The sequence below is a fragment of the Maniola hyperantus genome, chromosome 1 (genome assembly GCF_902806685.2).
Source record: "Maniola hyperantus chromosome 1, iAphHyp1.2, whole genome shotgun sequence".
Classification (NCBI taxonomy): domain Eukaryota; kingdom Metazoa; phylum Arthropoda; class Insecta; order Lepidoptera; family Nymphalidae; genus Maniola; species Maniola hyperantus.
In genome coordinates, this window is record NC_048536.1 from 8,966,219 (window position 1) to 8,985,575 (window position 19,357).

Genomic DNA, 19,357 nt, shown 5'->3' on the forward strand with positions numbered 1-19,357 from the left:
AAGAAAATATAAATTCTCAAATAGACGGCACTGCCCTAGGAAATTTCTATGCAAAACAGTTTGAAATTGTACCTTGAACCTTGTTACCTCAATCAGAGATAATTTATTACAAAGCCTGTGTACCTTGAAAGTCGTCGTCGTCAAGAACGACACTGTCCACAGCTGGAAATAGATCTCTGGTCAGGATTTCCACACCATGGTTTTGCGCCGCTTGGATCCAGCGGCTTTCTGCACCTCGTTTGATGCTGTATGTCCATCTACTGGGGGATTTGCTATTCTAGCACCTTGAGACCCCAACGTCTATCGGTTCTTCGAATAGTATGCCTCGCCCACCTTACCTTGAGAGTGAAGTGCATGAATATCCAGATGCAGCCGGCGACGGTGACGAGCAGGTCGTAGCGGTTGCGGCGGCTCTGCCAGTAGCCGCGCGGGGTGAAGGCGATGGTCTTCAGCAGCACCTCCACCACGAACACCAGCGTCAGCAGCGCCGACGTCAGCGCCAGCCGCGCGGTGTTCGACGAGTGGCGGGACCACTGGTTTCAAACAAAACCAGACCTTTGCAGACTTTGGGCATCGTTCGGCGCGGTTATTTTAGGAGGCTTACATGTTCTTTTACTTTGAGCCTCCGTTCACACAGCATTTATGCAGGATAAATCTTATTGGATACGTACGTGTTGCATAAATTGACTAGATAGAACCATGCACATTGTTTATACAGCAAAAAAAACGTACACAGTTTTAATCGTGTAAATGGTTCTATAATACAGTGTGCAAATAAAAGCTATTGTATTCGGTACGATCTATTCAACAAATAACCATTTGAATGTAGTAATTATCATTTTATGATTTTAAATTCAAAAAAGCATCATTCTCGAAACTCTTTAAAACCATGTTTTGACTACAATACGACCAAAGAGAGTAGATGAAGGTCTGAAAAACTCTTAGTTTGATGTCATGAATTCTGATACAAATATTTATTTTGCTTAAAAATATAAGTTGTGGATGTCGTTATAAGTCCCGCAAATTGCGCTGGAACCATGTCTCATTAACATCGAAATGACGTCATTTTGACGTCAGCCAAAATAAAAATATACCAATAGCTCGAAACTTCAATCTAGTGCTGACCTCACTAAAATGGCGGCCACGCGCATTAGCATTTTGCGGGATTTATATGTTAAAATTATAATTTATAAGTCAAGTACGTAACAGGCGCATACCGTCACTGCCAACAAGCCGCTGTTAATTAGTACAACGATGGCGATGACTCTTTTGAATGACAAGTTCTGTGTGACGTCATAGGCGAACGCACGCACTTTCCTGCCGTCGGGTCGAGGAGGTAGGTGTAATGGCTGAGCGATTTTCAATCTTTTCTTTAAGTCACACCTACAAAATATCAATATTTTTAGTTATACATGTCAAGTACAAAATATGCATAGCTACTTTTAATTACCATACAATTTTTAAAGGCAAATACAGAAAAGGTTTACAAAATAGGTTATTAAAACATTAAGAAATCGATTTATTTTTATTTTTATTTAACAAAGACGTACGCTTAGACGCACGTCATGTATACACATACATACAATATTTTGGCCAATTATTTATTGCATTTCTTATGGATCTTTAAGGAAACCCAATATAATTTATTTAAACTGTATACATATTACTGAATTCTAACAAAGCGGATTTTTTATAGTACCTACCTAATTAAAAAATAATGCCATCGTCCCCGTGGCCTCACAATAATTAAATTCCTATCTAAAAAGAGATCAGCGAAAACATAACGAATATTTTAATATGTCCAATAGTGAACGTCCACAGACTAATATGGTATTTTATTAGAAAATTTCAATGTTTCAACCCAATTCAGGAAAACTTATGTAAATTTTAGGTTTTTAAATCAGTCTGTAGAATGGATTTTAAATAAATGTCTCAACCCTTACCATCGTCTCTGATCGACAGTCAGCAAAGCAGTTCCCTTATTTTCAGAATAGTTAGCAATGACCACGCCGACGAATAACGTCAGTCCAATCATACAACCCAAGAATATGTATACGTGTATGTATATAGCGTGCACCTGAAAAAAAGTTAATTATATTTTATCCTAGTGCCCCGGCTTCGATTGGTAGCACTTCCGCAATGCACGCCACGGAAGCTCTCAGATGAGACGATATCTTCCAACCCAATACAGATTCATATTATTCAGCTTATCTTTGCAAAATGTTCATATATTATATTCATTCATATTTAATTCTATTTGTCTTTCTATTGGTGAAAACCGTATGAAAATAGGAAGTCCGTACAATAGTTTCTGAAATTAGCCCGAACAAACACGAACTCTTTAATTTATAATATTTTATAAGCATTTTATAATAAACTAGATGATTGCGGGTTTTTAAAAATCCCGTGGGAACTCTTTTGCTTTTTCGGGATAAAAAGTAGCCTATGTCCTTCCCCGGGATGCAAGCTATCCCTGTTCCAAATTTCGTCAAAATCCGTTGAACGGATGGGCCGTGAAAAGCTAGCAGACAGACAGACAGACAGACACACTTTCGCATTTATAATATCAGTATAAAGAAAATAATTGACTACCAATGGAGCGATTGTTATCAAATATTTCAAACCATAAATTCAATACTTACGGGCCCCAAAGCTTTTATTAACACGTCGCGAACATCCAACCAACCCTTGAATGAAAGCACTTCGAACAGGGTCAAAAGTGCGTCGCCGATGTTATCGAAGTTGAAGCGTTTTGGGTTGGCCCTGAAAATTGCCGAATTTCATATTATTGACGATTATCTAATTGTGGTATGCGGATTTTACCTATATCTACAAAAATTAAAAAAAAATTGTCCGATTTGAACGAGTGTTAGGGATTGAAACAGGTAAAAAAGTCAAGTGGATCAACCATGGGTTATATTGCAAAACTTGCGATCGATGGATTTAGATCGTTATCCGCCAGTACAAGGAGTGTCAGCCAATAGGAGAGATTGTAGGTAACAGAAAGGTATAGAGAAGGGAGAAGTAGCTGTCATAACTATAACGACTATGAGTATTATATGAGTTCGGCAGCTTGTGGCTGTGATGATGACGTACCAGACGCGGGGCACGAGCATGGAGGGGAAGGTCTCGTTGGGGCCGGGCCGCAGCTTCATCTTGGTGACGAACACGCGCCGCATGAACACGCCCACGCAGTCCTCGCGGCGCGTGATCGTTGGATCGTTGCATCGGGCCAATCTAGAACAAACGAACCTTCAAAGTGGGATCCTCAAAATCGTAATACTAGATGTTGCTCGCAACTTCGTCCACTCGAAAACGGAGTCATTTAAGAAAATCCCATAGGAACTCGTTGATTTTGCGGGTAGTAGTCTGTCTCCAAGATGCAAGCTATATTGTGATACCAAATTTCGTTACAACCGGTTAAACGGATAGCATTTAAAAATCGCGTGGGCACTCTTCGATTTTCCGGCATAAAAGTAGTCTATGCCTGTCTCCGGGATGCAAGCTATTCGCTAAATTGGTTTAACAGAAGGTTGTAAAAAGGTAACAGATAACAAAATTCTTACCTTCCCCCATATAACTGAACACCATAGCTAGCGAATACAAACATCAGCAAAATCAAAAGCGTCGATACCTGAGAAAGAAATGTTTATTGTTGATAGTCGTATAATATATTTGTAGATACCGTCAATTTTTTTTGATGTACCTCTATGCAAAGCTAAATTTAATTATGAAGAAGAGAAAATTACACTGATAATCTCCTGCTCAATAAACCTTAATTATTTTTTTCTAATTAACTAATTCCATGGCTGCGCTTTCTATTAATGGCCGTAAAAACTATTTTATATTCTTATATTCTATTCTATTCTAATGTTGATTATAAAAATCCTGGACACAGGTTTGTATACAGCAACTAGAAAACTGAAGCTTTTACAACTAATATTTCAAAATTTCCACACATTTTACAAGAATATCACGGGGAAACTTCAATGGCTCGCAAGAATTTATATGATACTAGCTGATGCCAGCGACTTCGTCCGCGTGGATTTAGGTTTTGTTTTTCGGGATAAAAAGAAGTCTATGTCCTTCCCCGGGATGCATGCTATCTCTGAACCAAATTTTGTCAAAATTGGTTAAACGGATGACCCGTGAAAGGCTAGCAGACACACAGACGGACACACTTTCGCATTTATAATATTAGTATGGATGACATGTAACTCGCTGATCTGTCGCTCTGAAGCAGAGAGAAAGCCGTTCTCAGAAGTAGCAGTACGCACCAGCAGTATCTCCTTGAAGCCGCGGCAGAGCTCGTACACCACCTTGCGCATGTGCGGCACGAGCGTGAAGATGCGCAGCGGCCGCACGCAGCGCAGGATCATGAGCATCTGCGCCGCCGAGCCGGGCGGCACCCGCACTGGCATCCAGCACAGGAACGTGAGCGACACCTGCGCCACATTATAATGCTAACTGCTGTTGCTGTTGCCATTATACAAGTAGGAACAATAGCTTATAACATAGCGATGGTATAGGTCACCAAACAACAGTACGAGACGTTAACACAGTGCTAACAGGGTGCTAACTATGATGCGAGGCGCAAACCCCATTAATCAAATATTTACTGTTATAGCGTATCAAATTATAGTATAAATAGTTTATGCTCGCGACTTCGTGCGCGTGGACTTCACAAATTTCAAACCTCTATATTACCTCCTTAGGGGTTGTATGTTTTAAAATCCGTTCTTAGCGAATGTCTACATCATAATAGCTATCTGCATGCCAAATTTCAGCCCGATCCGTCCAGTAGTTTGAGCTGTGCGTTGAAAGATCAGTCAGTCAGTCAGTCAGTCAGTCAGTCAGTCAGTCAGTCAGTCAGTCAGTCAATCAGTCAGTCACCTTTCCCTTTTATATATTTAGAAGAGAGAAGATTACTTACGATGTAAATAAAAACATCCAAAACAGCAGCAGCGTCTTTAAGGTATGCTTTAGGCGTAAAGAATAACCCATCAGCTAATATCTTCAGTGCCAATTCAAGACTCATGAAAACTACAAATCCATATTCCGCTATCTGAAAGAAATAGTAAAAATTTTAAAATGCCCTGGTGCATGCGTTGTGCACCTCTTTCAATTTTAGCGCGTCAAAACGTTAAAAAGGACCCTTATAGGATCATCATCATCATCCCGCACCGGGTTAGCGCTGGGGCTGTGCGGGTGTGCGGGGCGTCCCCACCCCAATTGCCATCTCGACCTGTCGCCGACTATTGTTTAATAAATATAATTTGTTTAAATTAATAGCGCACCACCTTTTGTTTGTTGATGATACTATCAAAAACATTCAACAACAACTGTTCAAAGTTTCAACTCAATCGGATGATCGGTGCGCGAACGCATAGAATACGAACACAAACAGTAATTATGATGAAGTTTTTAGAACTTACCTGTAGAACAAAATTTTCCATAACTCTGTATGTGGGTGTTTCGAACATCATTGATAGGCACGACAACGTGGTGACCATAATCATAACCCAGTCTAAGTAGGTGACGAGCCCTAGGAAATTGCTGCAAACAATATCAACATAATAAAATATATACAATGAACTGGAACTTCTGAACGGATTTTGAAAATTCTTTCACCAGTAGAAAGCTACATTATTCCTGAGTGACATGAACTGTATTTTATTTCAAAAAATTAGAGATCCTGCGAAAATTGCAATAAGCCGTGCAAAGCCTGGGCGGGTCGCTAGTTTATTATAAATATGAAGTGTGTCTGTACTCTGTACGTCTATTTGCTAAATTTTCACGGCACAATCGATTAAACTGATCTTATAGTACGTCCAATACAAGTAGTCCAATCTGATTAAATCGATGCATATTATGAACGCACTTTGTACAAAAATAGATTTCAGCCTGGCATGTGCATTTGCGTTTGGTCCTTACCTTACCCAGACTACCTAGTGTGGGTACCATCAGACAATGTTAAAATTGACAAAACTGTTTTGTCAAATAAATATTTTTCATTTTCATCAATTTGGCTTGTGCAAATTGCCATGTTGCAGCTCCAGATTGCACTAATTTTGCGCGCACTATAACTTAATTTGGCGACAAAGGGGGTTTCCGGGAAATTTATGATTTGTGATTAACTTACTGGAAACTTTTATAATGTACTTTTCTCTCGTTTCCAGTGACAGGATCCCTCAAACGCGCATCATATCTTGCGTCCACGATAGCGCGACATATTTTTCGAAAGCGTGATTCCCTCGGGACTATGAGAAGCGGTGTGTCGAATAACGGATGATTTTCTCGCAAGTCTTCCTCCCGTTGGTTTCTGGATTGAATAATTTTAAAAAAACTGGTAAAGGTAAATGGCAGCAGTCACAAGTGAAAATTTTCCATAAATAAAAAAGATTCCGACGAATTGAGAACCTCCTCTTTTTTTAAGTCGTTAAAAAAGAAAAACTACAAACGAATAACAAGGCACACTATGTGTAGTACCTGCGCATCTCCGCCTGCTGGCGCTTGGCCTGCAGCAGGCGGATGTCGAGGTATGGCGGACGCGCGCGCGACGACGGCACGACGCGCGACGCGGCGCCGATGTCGCCATTTTCAAGTAGGTGCTCGTACGTCTGCTTCAGCTTGATCGAGCCACTGCGAACCGAGCGACGAATGGATCTCGAGCCGAATCTATATGTGTGAATACAAACTGCTGGGTTATTCCATATTTTTCACAAACTGCATTCCTTTAGGGCGTTTATGCACGAGCCACCGCACGGCACAATTTGCGGCCACGATACATAACACACGTGATGTTCGTACATATTTACACGAGTGACGATTCTGCAACTATACGGCAGTTACGGCTTGTTGTCTACACATTCGCACACTCATTATGTGTCCCGAATTTAGTCACCGGCAACTTCTTGCGTTCCTGCTTTACTTATGAACATGCAAAAACATTGGATTTAACCACTTCTAAGAATATAGAAAGATAAGAAGTGTTGTCGTGAGTCGTGTGGTGCGCCGTCAGTAAGTTTCTACTAGTTTCATAGAGCCGATATATCATCATTCATCACCGCAAAAAAACTGTTGATATAGCGGCATCGACTATATATATAACCAAAAACTTGCGGTATCGTTGAATGAGTAAACGACCCAAAAAATAGATGGCGTCCGGAGTCGTCACCGCATTTTCGCATTTTATCGTGTCATGCGGTGACTCATGCATAAACGCCCTTAGAATAATTATACATACCTGTCTAAAAATAGTAAGTAATTTAATATTAAACCGCACTTAGACGTTGTCTGTCCACAACGGACGTGGGTTTTTACTGGTATAGCCGTGGGGCGGGGGAGAGCGCTGATAGCCTACTGTTTAGGTCTTTAGGACGTCGGCCTTCTTTTCGGGAGGTTGGGGTTCAATCCGGGTTTTAAGCAATTAAATATCACTTGATTTAACGGCGAAGGAAAATCTACAAATCATCGTGATGAAACCGGCACGCCTGAGAGATCTCCATAATGTTCCAAAGGTGTATGAAGTCTGCCAATCCACACTGGGCTACTGGTAGACTATGGCCTAAACCCTTCTCATTCTGAGAGGAGACCCGTGCTCAGTAATGGGGTTGATCATGATGACGATCTAAAAATAGTGCAACGAAATAAATAGTAAACCGCACTTGGACCGAAAGTTGTCTGTCCGTCCACAACAGACTGGGTTGGGTTGGATGGTGTGGTCAGGGTAAAGGGTGAGGGTCTTACTTTTTCTGATCGACTCGCAGCTGCTTGGCGCTGGACACGGTGCCCTGCGGCTTGAGCCCCGCCTTGCCGCCCGTCGCCAGCATGGCCGAGTCCCCGAGCACCAGGCGCCGGTGGTTGTTTGAGTCGCTGCCATTACATTTTACTACTTTAATACTGATAGAGCCGTGATAGCCTAGTGGTTAGGACGTCCGCCTCCTATTCGGGAGGTCGGAGTTATGTGCGTTTTAAGAAATTAAATATTACTCGCTTTAACGGTAAAGGTGATCGAAGCAAAAATCGTGAGCAAACCTGCATGCCTGAGAGCTCACCATAATGTTCTCAAAGGTGTGTGAAGTCTGCAAATCCGCACTTGGCCAGCGTGGTAGACCATAGCAAACCTTTCTCATACTAAGAGGAGACCCGTGGTTTGCAGTGAGCCGGCGATGGGTAGATTATGATGACTTTAATACTTCTAACAACCAAGTTCAATAAGCTTATTATGAGATTTTAAATTTCACCAATGTTGATAGAATTCGCGTGTCGAAACATAATAACGTCAGAGTAAACTGGACCTAAATAAAGGTCTTGGATTTAAAGTACCTAAGAATTCAGTACCACCGATTTGAATTTCAGAATGTTTCTGCCTGGAATGCTGGCTGTAGATGTAAGGACGAAAGCTCTAAAATACAATTGCGATCTATTTTACTGAAATGTTTCGATGCCTCAATTCTATCAATGTTCTATCTCATACTAAACCCACTGAACTTCTCTAATGGTTAAGAATTTCTTTAGTATTATTTGTCTATACCGATTAATGTGAAACTGCTCTCAAGCAGTAAGATAAGTGTCAGTATGTATAAGCTACTAGTATAAGAAAATTCATTAAAATATCCTGGTACTTTAAAAAAAAGATATAAAAGAACAACAGAAACAAATAAATAACGAAATAAACATAATGTAAACTAAAAATAAATACAGCAAATAATACCTTTAAAACCAAATCTAAGGCGATTCCTGAAAAAAATAAAAATAAAATAAATTAATTTTAATGAAATGCTAAACTTATTCTCCAGTATTTTTATAATTCCAATATAGCTAATTAATTCTGTTGCACACAACCTCTAACTATTCACTCAATATGCTATGTAGTTTTTTAGAAATTCAATTTGATTCTGTGCCAATGTGAAGTGACCATTAATTACTTGATAATGGAAGCGACCACGTGTCTCCGCAGCGCAGAGCTGGGCCGCTGCGACGGCGGTGCCACGGTGAGAGTCTTGACGAGGCAGCGCTTGCGGTAGGGGAAGGCGATCTTATCCACGCCGATGTACTCGAAGGCGCGCCGCGACAGGTCGCCCGGCTGCGAGCGCGCGGCCACGCCCACCGTGCCCGTCACCCCTACGGCGCCCACCTCCTCGTCCCCGTCCACTTCGCACACGAACTGCCGCATGAACGACTCGCGAACCTGACACGTAAATTTAGCCTTTCTGTACATGGAACTGGAGCCGCATCGGTACCGGACCGGAAGTTAGTTTAAACAAATAAGACTGAGGCCACACGATGCGTTTCCGGTGCGTTACGGCACCGCACCGCTGTGGATTTGAGTATTGGATGCCGCACGAGCACTGCGGTTTCTATGTAGGATGACGCCGCACTGCCAACGTAAGGCATCATATAGCTTCACTCTAAAAGTTTGCACTGCACCGCTGCCGCGTCAGTGTCGTAAAAGAGTAAAAGAGTATTCTTTACCTTAGGCAAATTAAAATCTCCAGGAACTTTATGCAATTTCGTCATTTGGGGGCTGTCAGGAAACTTCTCGAATATTCTCAATCGAAAGGGCAAGCTCTCCTTTATTTCTGCACTCTGTTGTCTGTACCTTAGCTGCTTCAGCTTTTTTATGTCTTCATCCAATTCCAAATTATCCAAAATCACTGCTACGAAGAGTGACAACACGATCTGAAATATGAGCAAGTAGTAATTACATTTTGCCGGACTTCAATACATAAAAGCAAGCTATTTTTTGGCGATATTATTCCATACTAGATGATGCCCGCGACTTCGTCCACGTGGATTTAGCTTTCTAAAAAACCCGTGGAAACTCTTTAATTTTCTGGTATCAATATGGCCGGCTTACGAGTATGTCCGTCCCCGGAATGTAAGCTATAACTCTGTACCAAATTTCATCAAAATCGGTTGAACGGTTAGGTTAGTAGGTTAGTTAGGTAGTGATATTTGATGTTAAAAAGTCTCTATCATCAAATGTAACCAATTGATAGTGGAGTCTTTTTAACATTTGTATTGTTTTTTGCTAAAATTTATTAAACTATCTTTAAATTAATTGTCAACATTACCAGTGTAACAAACAGATGATATAGTATGAAGTAGATCGCAACTAGGGGTGTCAAAGTTTGGCTCGTCCGCACCATGGTTTCGTCCATCACCTCCACCCACGCTTCCTGAGTCAATATTTGGAACATAGACATGAAGGCCTGAAAATTTTAGACGTAATTAGCTGACCTTTCAAACTAAAGGCTGAAACAAAAACAGTTTAGTGTGATGTCAATAAGTCGGGGAGTATCACTCAGACAACTGTACATAGACTTAGCCGGGCTCACTTGGTCACTTAACCCAAGAAATATACCTACAACGGCGCGCCTCTTTAACGGCACTCGCGACTCTTTTTTCCTATGAGAAAGAGAAAGATAGAGAAAAACTAGAGTTTACGCAATAGAAAGAGAGGTGGTTATTCCCAAATTTTTTTGGCCAATCGCTGTACGAGCTGAATTGCACTTGTGTCGTAACAAGAGTCACTATTTATTTAAACGTTTTTGTGGAGTGATACACCCGTAGTTCCGATCCTAGAATACTATTTAGTATTCTGCGCTTTTAGTGCTGGTATGAATATTACACAATGGTATGAACAACGTTATAGATTTCGAGTTTCGAAACACTATAAAGTGAAACACAGAACAGATTAAAAACGTCCTAAAGTCCATGTTTCAAAGTCGCAAATTCAGTAATAACGATTATTATATAGCAATGATTCGCTGGGACACTGTCTGTAGATAGATAGATGTATGGACGAACCGGTAGGTCGATTTTGTAAAACTTGCATGAATCATAATTACAATCTCAATTGTTGTGATTGGCTGAATTAGTACTATTCTTGTTGCAACAATGTATTGTAGTCAATAGTGAGTGAGCGTCAACCCATCAGAGGTCATTGCGATCGTGACATTGTAGCTTTCATTCAATCGCAATCGAGCAGCGGAGCTCTGACTATCATTTCACTTTGACAATATAGTATTTTGATACTCGAAATCAATGAACATTCTGTCGTACTAAGCTTAATAATTGTCCCGTTAAACCAGTGCGCGGCGTAACTAGGATGCATTGTAGAAGCTTACATGCAGTTCCTTAATTTTTTCCAATTTCTAGGAGTTCCGCTAAACAAGTTACCGTCGCGCCGCTCTGCTTTCACATTGTGTTTACATTTTTAACTGTACATTAATCTACTAGAAATTGATAGATATTAATAGTTACCTCAGGAAATGTCTCAAACTTCGTAAATTCACACAGAAAGCAAAACATTTGCATCGATATAGAAGAACTTATTATAAGTAAGCACATTGTAAATATAATGAGGCTGCCCAATTTTTTCCCTGGTCCAAAGATTTTGTATACAAATCCTTCCAACAAAGGTGATGCTTTAATAAGGCGCACAACACGTAGAACCTGTTAACAGTGTCTAAATTAATTTGATGTGCAGGTCGATTCCGAAAAATCTGCATCAATTATTATTACAATCCCAATTGTTGTGATTGGCTGAATTTATGGTATTCTTGTTGCAACAATGCGTTGTAGCCAATAGTAAGCGATCGTCAACCAACCAAAGGTGATTGCGATCGAGACATTGAAGCTGCCTACCGCAATCGAGCTACTGCATATTCATTTGGCAACTATAAGGGATGAGTTATGCCAAAACGTGGCGGGCACGAGCCGAGGCATGGACAAGGCTCGGATTCAAAACATCACAAACATTTTATATGGAGCAATTTAATTTATGCTTCACCGTGCCATGTCCGTGATACGTCCGTGTCTCGAACGTGGCTCGGCCGTGCACGTTCATATTACACTCGGTGTAATATGAACGTGAAGTACGCACGGGGCTCGGAAAACTCGTACAAGGCTCGTGCTCGACCCGGGCAAGCATAAATCATTCTTTAAGTAGGTATTAGGCAAGAAACATACTTTCTGATATATTATTTAAGGCATTATTATTTATCCTTTGATCATTGAAGTAGGTACAAGATATTATGCTCTCGGTCGTCAAAAAGTATTTGTGAAAAATTTGTGCACAAAGTGCTTCATAATCCGAATTTTAAGATGGAGTTAGATGAAAGTTGTAAAAATATAAACACAGGTGTTTAAGGTTTGAAATAGTTTAAAAGAATAAGTAATTTTGCTAGTTCTTTTTGGTTCTGCTAGAAACAAAAAAAAATCTGTAGGTAAAATCTCGAAAAGTACATTTTTTCACGACATAGATGGCATGTCTTCTTCTTCTTCTTCAATGATCGAAGTTTTTACCTGAAAGTAAGTAAATCCAGACATATAAAGTTGTGGGATTATATGGATGGTAGTACCAATGGCCAGAAGCAACTCAAACTTATGAACGGAATGTTTGAAATATCCCTTCCATCCCAGACACCATAATTTAATTACAGCTTCCAAATCCAAAAAAATTGTAAATGCGATCTGAAAGAAACCATGTAGCTTAAATTAATATATTTACATACCTGGAAAAATGTTTATATAGCAGGTTCATATTTTTCTACTAACAATCTAGTCCAGCAAACTAATTCAGCGTAGGATCGCTCCTAGAATAATATGACCAGTTTAAATTTTTGTATAGGTATATGGTCTTAGGGCCCGGTAGGGTCTTGTGTCTAAGGTGCTCGATTATTTTATGATTATAATTTTTATTTTGCAAGTAAACGAGCAGGCGGGCTACCTGATGTTAAGGGGACTCACTTCACTGCTTTCTTCATACAAACGTAGGAGGGAAAATACAACAATATTCGATATTGTACGCACAAAACTAAGAATTATATCGATTTATCTCGTCTTTATCTAGGTTCATTGATATATAAAACATTGAAAAAAAAATTGATTTAAAAGTTAAGAGCCTCAAGATTCCTTTTTTACACTAAATTTATGACAACTTTGGGCGTAAATAAATAAGATTAGGGATATGAAAATTCTAAAAAAATTATCATTAGACATAGTTTATTTATTCATTAGTTGAAATAACTTTACTTTGCAAACATAAATTCAGTAGTTTTTTCTCAAAAATACTTTTCCTAAACCCTTGATTTCGGTGAAAATCATCGTGCCTCTCACCTTTCTCATACAATGTCAAGTGAAAAGCAAATAGGTTCGGTCGAGCGTACTGCGTCACCTTAAGTAATTACCGCCGCCCATGAACATTTGAAGCACCAGAGGAAGCGCTAACCCCTTGAATAACGCCATGTTGAAATCCAGTGGGAAAGGAGGAGTAAGGAAGAGAAAAAGATCTGGCACAATAGGTGTACTTCGAGTACACCAGGCAACCAGGCACCCAGGTGGTGCGGGTGAAATTCTTTTTTTTTCAGTTGAATAAATTTGACGTTTACTCATCATCATTATCAACCGATAGACGTCCACGGCTAGACATTATCTCTTGGTCCTACAAGAGATATATGTCTAGCAGTTGACTTCCACTAGGGCTCCCAGTGACTTTTTTGATGTCGTTTACGTTTATTACCTCTATATAATAGTATTTCTCATAAAAGAACTCCCTCGGGTTGTCGTCATGTTTGAAATTCATAGTGGCTGTTATTATTCCGTTTGCCAAAACCACCCCCATAACAATAAGTCGGAAGTATGCTGAGCGCAACGTTTTATGAAAAATATTGGGTGCACTTCCTGAAATAAACATTGATAAAGAATTTAATTTGTTTCCATGTCATTCTAAGTTATATCTATGGAGGCGAGTGAAAACGAGGCGCAGCATCTCTTTTGGTAACAACTTAAGCTCATTGTTTTTAAGGCCCGGGTGCCCACTGGTGGCACGGCATTGCGGCGGATTCTTCGGCATTCCTATACACGTAAAGCGTACACTGACGGTGGATGGTAACTATGCTGCGGTATCCTTAGGCCAGGAGCGACACCCTTAGACTGCCAAGGCGTCTGACCAAGCTAATGATGACTTGCATTGACATCCCGAAGAATGCCGAAGCGTCCCGAGGGATACCGAACCGTTCCGAAGGTAGCTGACACATCATGCCTAAGCTTGCCGCGGCATTGTTTTTGTACTTGTAAGATCATTATCACTGAAATTTCAACTTAAAAGTCATGTTATTATTATGGTATAATAATATATTCATTACATGAAAAATTCCTTGCCGTGTGCCACCAGTGAGCGCCGCGTCTTGAAACTTATATACCTAAATAAAAATAGGTTGTACCTCCAGAATCGATACTAATATTATTATAAATGCGAAAGTGTGTCTGTCTGTCTGTCTGCTAGCTTTTCACGGCCCATCCGTTCAACCGATTTTAACGAAATTTGGCACAGAGACAGCTTGCTTCCCGGGGAAGGACATAGGCTACATTTTATCCCAGAAATCAAAGAATTCCCGCGGATTTTTTTTAAAAACCTAAATCCACGAGGACGAAGTCGCGGGCATCATCTAGTTAGTGTACAATAAATTAAATTTTTATTTAGGTCCATTTTAGTGTGACGTTTTAATATCGAAATATATGTAAAACGAAATAATGAATCTCCAGTTTATTGATACTCACCCGAATGTTTGTTTTCATCAATAGTCACTAGTTTCCACCCATTGTCGTCACCGGTAAAAAACTGTGTCGTTCGGCTTTTCATTATTGGATTCCTAACACCCCACATTTGTTGGAATTGCACTCTTATTTCATTGAATGTTTCAGTGATAACTGCTATGAACACATTTTTCACAAGCCAGGCCAGAAAGAAAATCATTGTACTGGAAACAATGTTATAATAATAGTGCTTTAGACACAGTTAATATAAAAGTGGCGCAAAGACATGTCGCGGGCAATTTTGAATACTAATATTTTCCATGCGAAAGTATGTCTGTCTACCTGTCTGGTAGCTTATCAAGACTAACCATCCGTTTTACAAATTTTGACGAGGAACAAAGATAGCTTGCATCCCGGGGACGGAGATGTTATACTTTTTAAAACATAAATCAGAGTTCCCACCTATTTTTAAAAATCCTAAATCCACGCGGGCGAATCCGCAGGCATCATCTCTACAAATGTTTGATGTGTCGGAGTATCTCCTTACTCCTGTGTGTATGATGTATCTAATGCCTATAAGTCCTATTACTAGCCATTTCTGTATAAACCACGTTTTTAGGCTTATTTCGTGGTTTAAAGACATATTATAATGTATCGATCGGGTAAGCCCTCGGCAACCTGGGCGGTCTATTTGGCTTCTGGAGCGAGCTTGGATGGCTGGAGTGAAGACTTCGGCGGGGAGGGGCGATGCACGCACAACAGACGGAAACGTTTAAGTGCGGAAACCAGCCCAGAGTGAAGAAGAAGAAGAAGAAATGTATCGGGTAGGTACATACCACGACTCGCGTCCCGTCGTGCCTACGACCCTTGCAACTGGGTCGAAATATCGATAAATCAAGATCATCAATTTAAGTCGTATGTACCCGTTATCTACATTTATAATAAATCACTCTTTAACCTTGTACTAAAGGTTCAGGAATTGTACAATTGAGTCTAATAAAATGAGTATACAGTATTTTGAAGAATATTTGGCTTGACATGCTTAATAGACTTTTATACTTACTTAATGGACTTTTCATCTAAAATATATTATTTTAGTTGAAAAATCAATTTGAAATTACCTGAAATAAAGAGCAGATCTCCAGGCCGGCAATGAATCAATAGCTCTGTACATTATGAACACCCAACCTTCCTGAGATGATGCTTGATAAACAGTAAATAAACTTGTTGCTGTAAATAAAATAAAACAATATTATTATATTCAAAAGTCCAAACTGATAGTTTTGGCCCATATCAGACACAATGTTTTTAGAACCACCTCCTTTTTTTAAGTCGGTCAAAAATAAGAAACAATACAATTCAAATATATAAGAAAAGGAGAGGAGAGATAAGAAAAAGAGACTTACCAAATTCCTCAAACCCATTGAAACCCATTATATATTTTGACAAGTTTAGCTTCATACATTTCATTCCTGCAGGACATTGGTAGCCTGAATTTGGTTCAGGTGAACAAAAGGTATCAGGTATAGCCAATGAGTTTATTGTGATTTCACTATAAAATAATGAAGATATAATAGAGTAGCTACAGGCATAACTGAGTAAGTTCCTGCCCTAGTGGAGTGATGCAGGAGGGGTGTGATAATGTGACGCGGAAGCTCAGTGATTCGTCAACTTCTGACAACTGTCACCCATCTCGCACTGCTCATCTACCCGCAGGAGCCTATTCAATTATGTGCTATACCTATATACTTGCAATTTGCAAAAATCAGTGACAGACAGAAAAATTTAATTAAGTAATAAAAATAACAAGTTTTTCCTTCCATTTGCTTATAAAAGGATTGCAATATATTATTATTTATTTATAATCTAACAATGAAAACAACACTTTAATCCATACTAATATAATGCAAGAGTATGTCTACTCTTAGCTTTTAACAATCTCACATTTTGTTGATTGATACATTCAGTACAGAGACAGCTTGTAGGCCAAAATGGACATGACTACTTTTAATACCAGAAAATCAAAGCATTCTCATAGGATTTTATAAAACCTAAATCCTTGTGAATTAAGTCATGAGCATCATGTAGTTATAAATAACGCACTAACTTTGGATCTGTGTTGTTTCTAACACAATGATGGGTCAATTCTCCAAAGAATTGCACACCCAGCAAACTGTATAATGACATAAAGAAGAGAAAAAATAATGTCACATTGTAGATCTGCTGGCTTGATCTCCTGCAAAGCAACATTGCTGATTAGCACTTTTATCTTATGAGAAAAAAATTCAAAAATATAAAAACTAATTGGTGCCACATGCAACATAATCAATGTATACAATATCTGGGCTCTTGATTTTAAGTGAAAATATGTGGATAAGATTCAAATTCTTAAATATCATATAAACATTTTAATACTGTCAAATATAATCAAAAACATTTATGAGTCTGATAGAATTAGATTGATCAAATTTGTAACAATAATAAATAACATAAGTCTGATAGAAAGGTGTGCTAAGTTACAAATCCTTAGCAGCAGTGCTTCAACCCAAAATGGTAATGCCCATGATTTGGTGAGACCATGTGTTGCATGCATAGGCAATTAGACTGACATAGGAATTTTGCATTGTTTACATTGCATGTATGAAACTTATCTCTGTACCTTAATTGTACTTACTTGAATATTTGATTTATACGAGATTTTGGCATGGAGAATTTCAAAAATACCCTCAAAAATCTAATCATGATAAGGGGTCTAGGTGCTCTTAAAATACTTAAGTAACTGTATCTGGGCACAATTCCAGTCAGCTCGAACATTTGGAGTAAAACAGATACCCAAAGAAAAAATACCATGGAGGCGTCAAATTGGCACCAGTGATCTTTCAAGTATGCAACATCTCCCTGACAAGCAATTACAATTTTATAATAATTAAGCACTTTTCTATATTTTGAGTACTGAAAACAATGATTATTTACTTCTACAACTATTAAAATTTTATTATATTTTATAATAATTTGTAGCATAACAAAGTGGCAGAAATAGGGTAGACAAGGAAGGTGGAAAATTCTGCTTGGTGGCACCCTCTCAAAAAGGTTTGTCCAGCAGAGGCTGCATGCAAGCTGTTGGATGTATGGACAATATTTTAGGAATAATACAATAAAAATAGTTACATGCAAATCAGCAATTTGAAAACAAATAGTTTATTTAAATATTAAATTTACCTTAAGAATTCCTCTTATATGCATTTTTGCAATCATTTCAGCTGTAAATAAGAGCGTTACACAGCAATCCACTGCAAATGTGACTGTTTGAAGGTATGGATATTTCTCAAATGATTTTGGTGTGTTTAGTGAAACTGATAGCAAACTAAGTAGAGCACAAAAACGTAAAATTCTTCTAACCCATTGCTGTAATTTAAGAACATTATATTATTAAACTCATATATTTACTTACTAGCTGACCCGGCGAACTTCGTTCCGCCTAACAGTCGATTCACATTTTTTTAAATATCAATTCACTATCAGAAATTGTAAAATCCCCACGATTTAGGACTTCAGTACTTTGCAGCATCAGGATTGAGGAGTTAGGATCCGACGTTCAATGATGTAGCCTATGCTTGGTACCTAAAATAATTTTGCATCATCTGCAGTTCCTGAAACATTATAGTTTAGGAGTGCTGTACCCCACATCATCAGGGTTGAGGAGTTGAGACTTGAAGTCTGAGAATAAAGTCGTTGCTTGGTACCTACAATATGAATTCACTATGAACACTTCCTGAATCTTGATAACTCAGGCGGGCAGTAACCCTGCAGCATCAGGATTAAGGAGTTGAATCCAGAATTTTTTATGTGACCACTAAGAAAACTTTTTTTGTTGATTTAAAAAAAAAATGCAAATCGGTCCAGAATCCTCGAAAAAATCGATGTAGAAAAAAGAACCACCTCCTTTTTGACAGTCGGTTAAAAACCGATGACCTTGAAATATTTACGAAACAATTTTTAAAATATGGGGATATTTTAAAAATTGTTTCGTAAATATTTCTAACAAAAAAAGAATGAATGAAATCGGACTATGCATTAATGAATTACAACTCAGTATATATTTTAACTTTCATCCCCTCTCCTACGGGAACCATGCTGAATTTCAGGATAAAAAGTATCCTATATTCTTCCTCATAGTATAACCTCAAATCGTACCAAGTTTCATTGGAATCCATTCAGTAGTTTCAGCGTGATGCGCGGCCGTGATACAGACAGACAGACAGACAAAAATGAAAAAAATTACAGTTTTGGGTTCAGTATCGTTTATAGAGTGGAACTGCTAAGGTACCACTCCCAACACCTGAGCAGAGCCTAGAAACCCTTTTCCCGTGTTCCTACCTTCCCACTCCAATCCAAATAACCTTCCTTTTTATAACTCCTTACAAACCACCCTAAAATCCCGCACACTACACAATCACTTATACACAGAGACGCACACAAACACTACACAATTAACACATCAACCCAAAAAATGGCGGATCACAACAACAGTATTGGTCTCCTGGTGGGTAGCGGTGTAACGCCCAAATCCCACCCTGGCACCCAGGCGTCGTCTACGGAAGGCGCCCAGGGCCCAGGCTGCCCCATCGTATCAGGAGGGGGCAAAGACCCGCACATTATCGGTATGACGATGAAATCAACGACCTCTGCTACTAACATGGACCTGTCCTCCCTAGCCGCAGCGATCCCTGCGCCTGCTAGCGCAAGCGCATGGACGCTCGTAGCTCCCAAACAGAAAAAGAAAAAGAAGGGAAAAAGGACAGACAGACGG

The 19,357-nt window shown here is 39.2% G+C and overlaps 1 protein-coding gene across 3 annotated transcripts in view; it reads right to left on the bottom strand.

The window, feature by feature from the left end:
• The window catches only part of na (sodium leak channel non-selective protein na), a 34,260-nt gene that overhangs the window by 7,991 nt on the left and 6,912 nt on the right, over positions 1-19,357 (bottom strand). The window contains exons 2-25 of one of the 3 annotated variants that reach the window (XM_034971414.2): positions 17,767-17,952; positions 17,222-17,445; positions 16,655-16,783; positions 15,954-16,099; positions 15,669-15,777; positions 14,572-14,771; positions 13,532-13,692; positions 12,316-12,483; positions 11,272-11,463; positions 10,080-10,217; positions 9,478-9,684; positions 8,931-9,193; positions 7,750-7,875; positions 6,490-6,678; positions 6,143-6,322; positions 5,436-5,556; positions 4,934-5,065; positions 4,278-4,445; positions 3,567-3,634; positions 3,097-3,237; positions 2,643-2,763; positions 1,944-2,077; positions 1,218-1,383; positions 339-533 (exon numbers count right to left, since the gene is read on the bottom strand). In XM_034971414.2, coding sequence (XP_034827305.1) covers positions 339-533; positions 1,218-1,383; positions 1,944-2,077; positions 2,643-2,763; positions 3,097-3,237; positions 3,567-3,634; positions 4,278-4,445; positions 4,934-5,065; positions 5,436-5,556; positions 6,143-6,322; positions 6,490-6,678; positions 7,750-7,875; positions 8,931-9,193; positions 9,478-9,684; positions 10,080-10,217; positions 11,272-11,463; positions 12,316-12,483; positions 13,532-13,692; positions 14,572-14,771; positions 15,669-15,777; positions 15,954-16,099; positions 16,655-16,783; positions 17,222-17,445; positions 17,767-17,952 — 3,864 coding nt within the window. Of the gene's footprint in view, positions 1-338; positions 534-1,217; positions 1,384-1,943; positions 2,078-2,642; positions 2,764-3,096; positions 3,238-3,566; positions 3,635-4,277; positions 4,446-4,933; positions 5,066-5,435; positions 5,557-6,142; positions 6,323-6,489; positions 6,679-7,749; positions 7,876-8,930; positions 9,194-9,477; positions 9,685-10,079; positions 10,218-11,271; positions 11,464-12,315; positions 12,484-13,531; positions 13,693-14,571; positions 14,772-15,668; positions 15,778-15,953; positions 16,100-16,654; positions 16,784-17,221; positions 17,500-17,766; positions 18,198-19,357 lie in introns of all 3 variants that reach the window. The other 2 variants (XM_069501179.1, XM_069501183.1) reach the window with 2 other exon arrangements.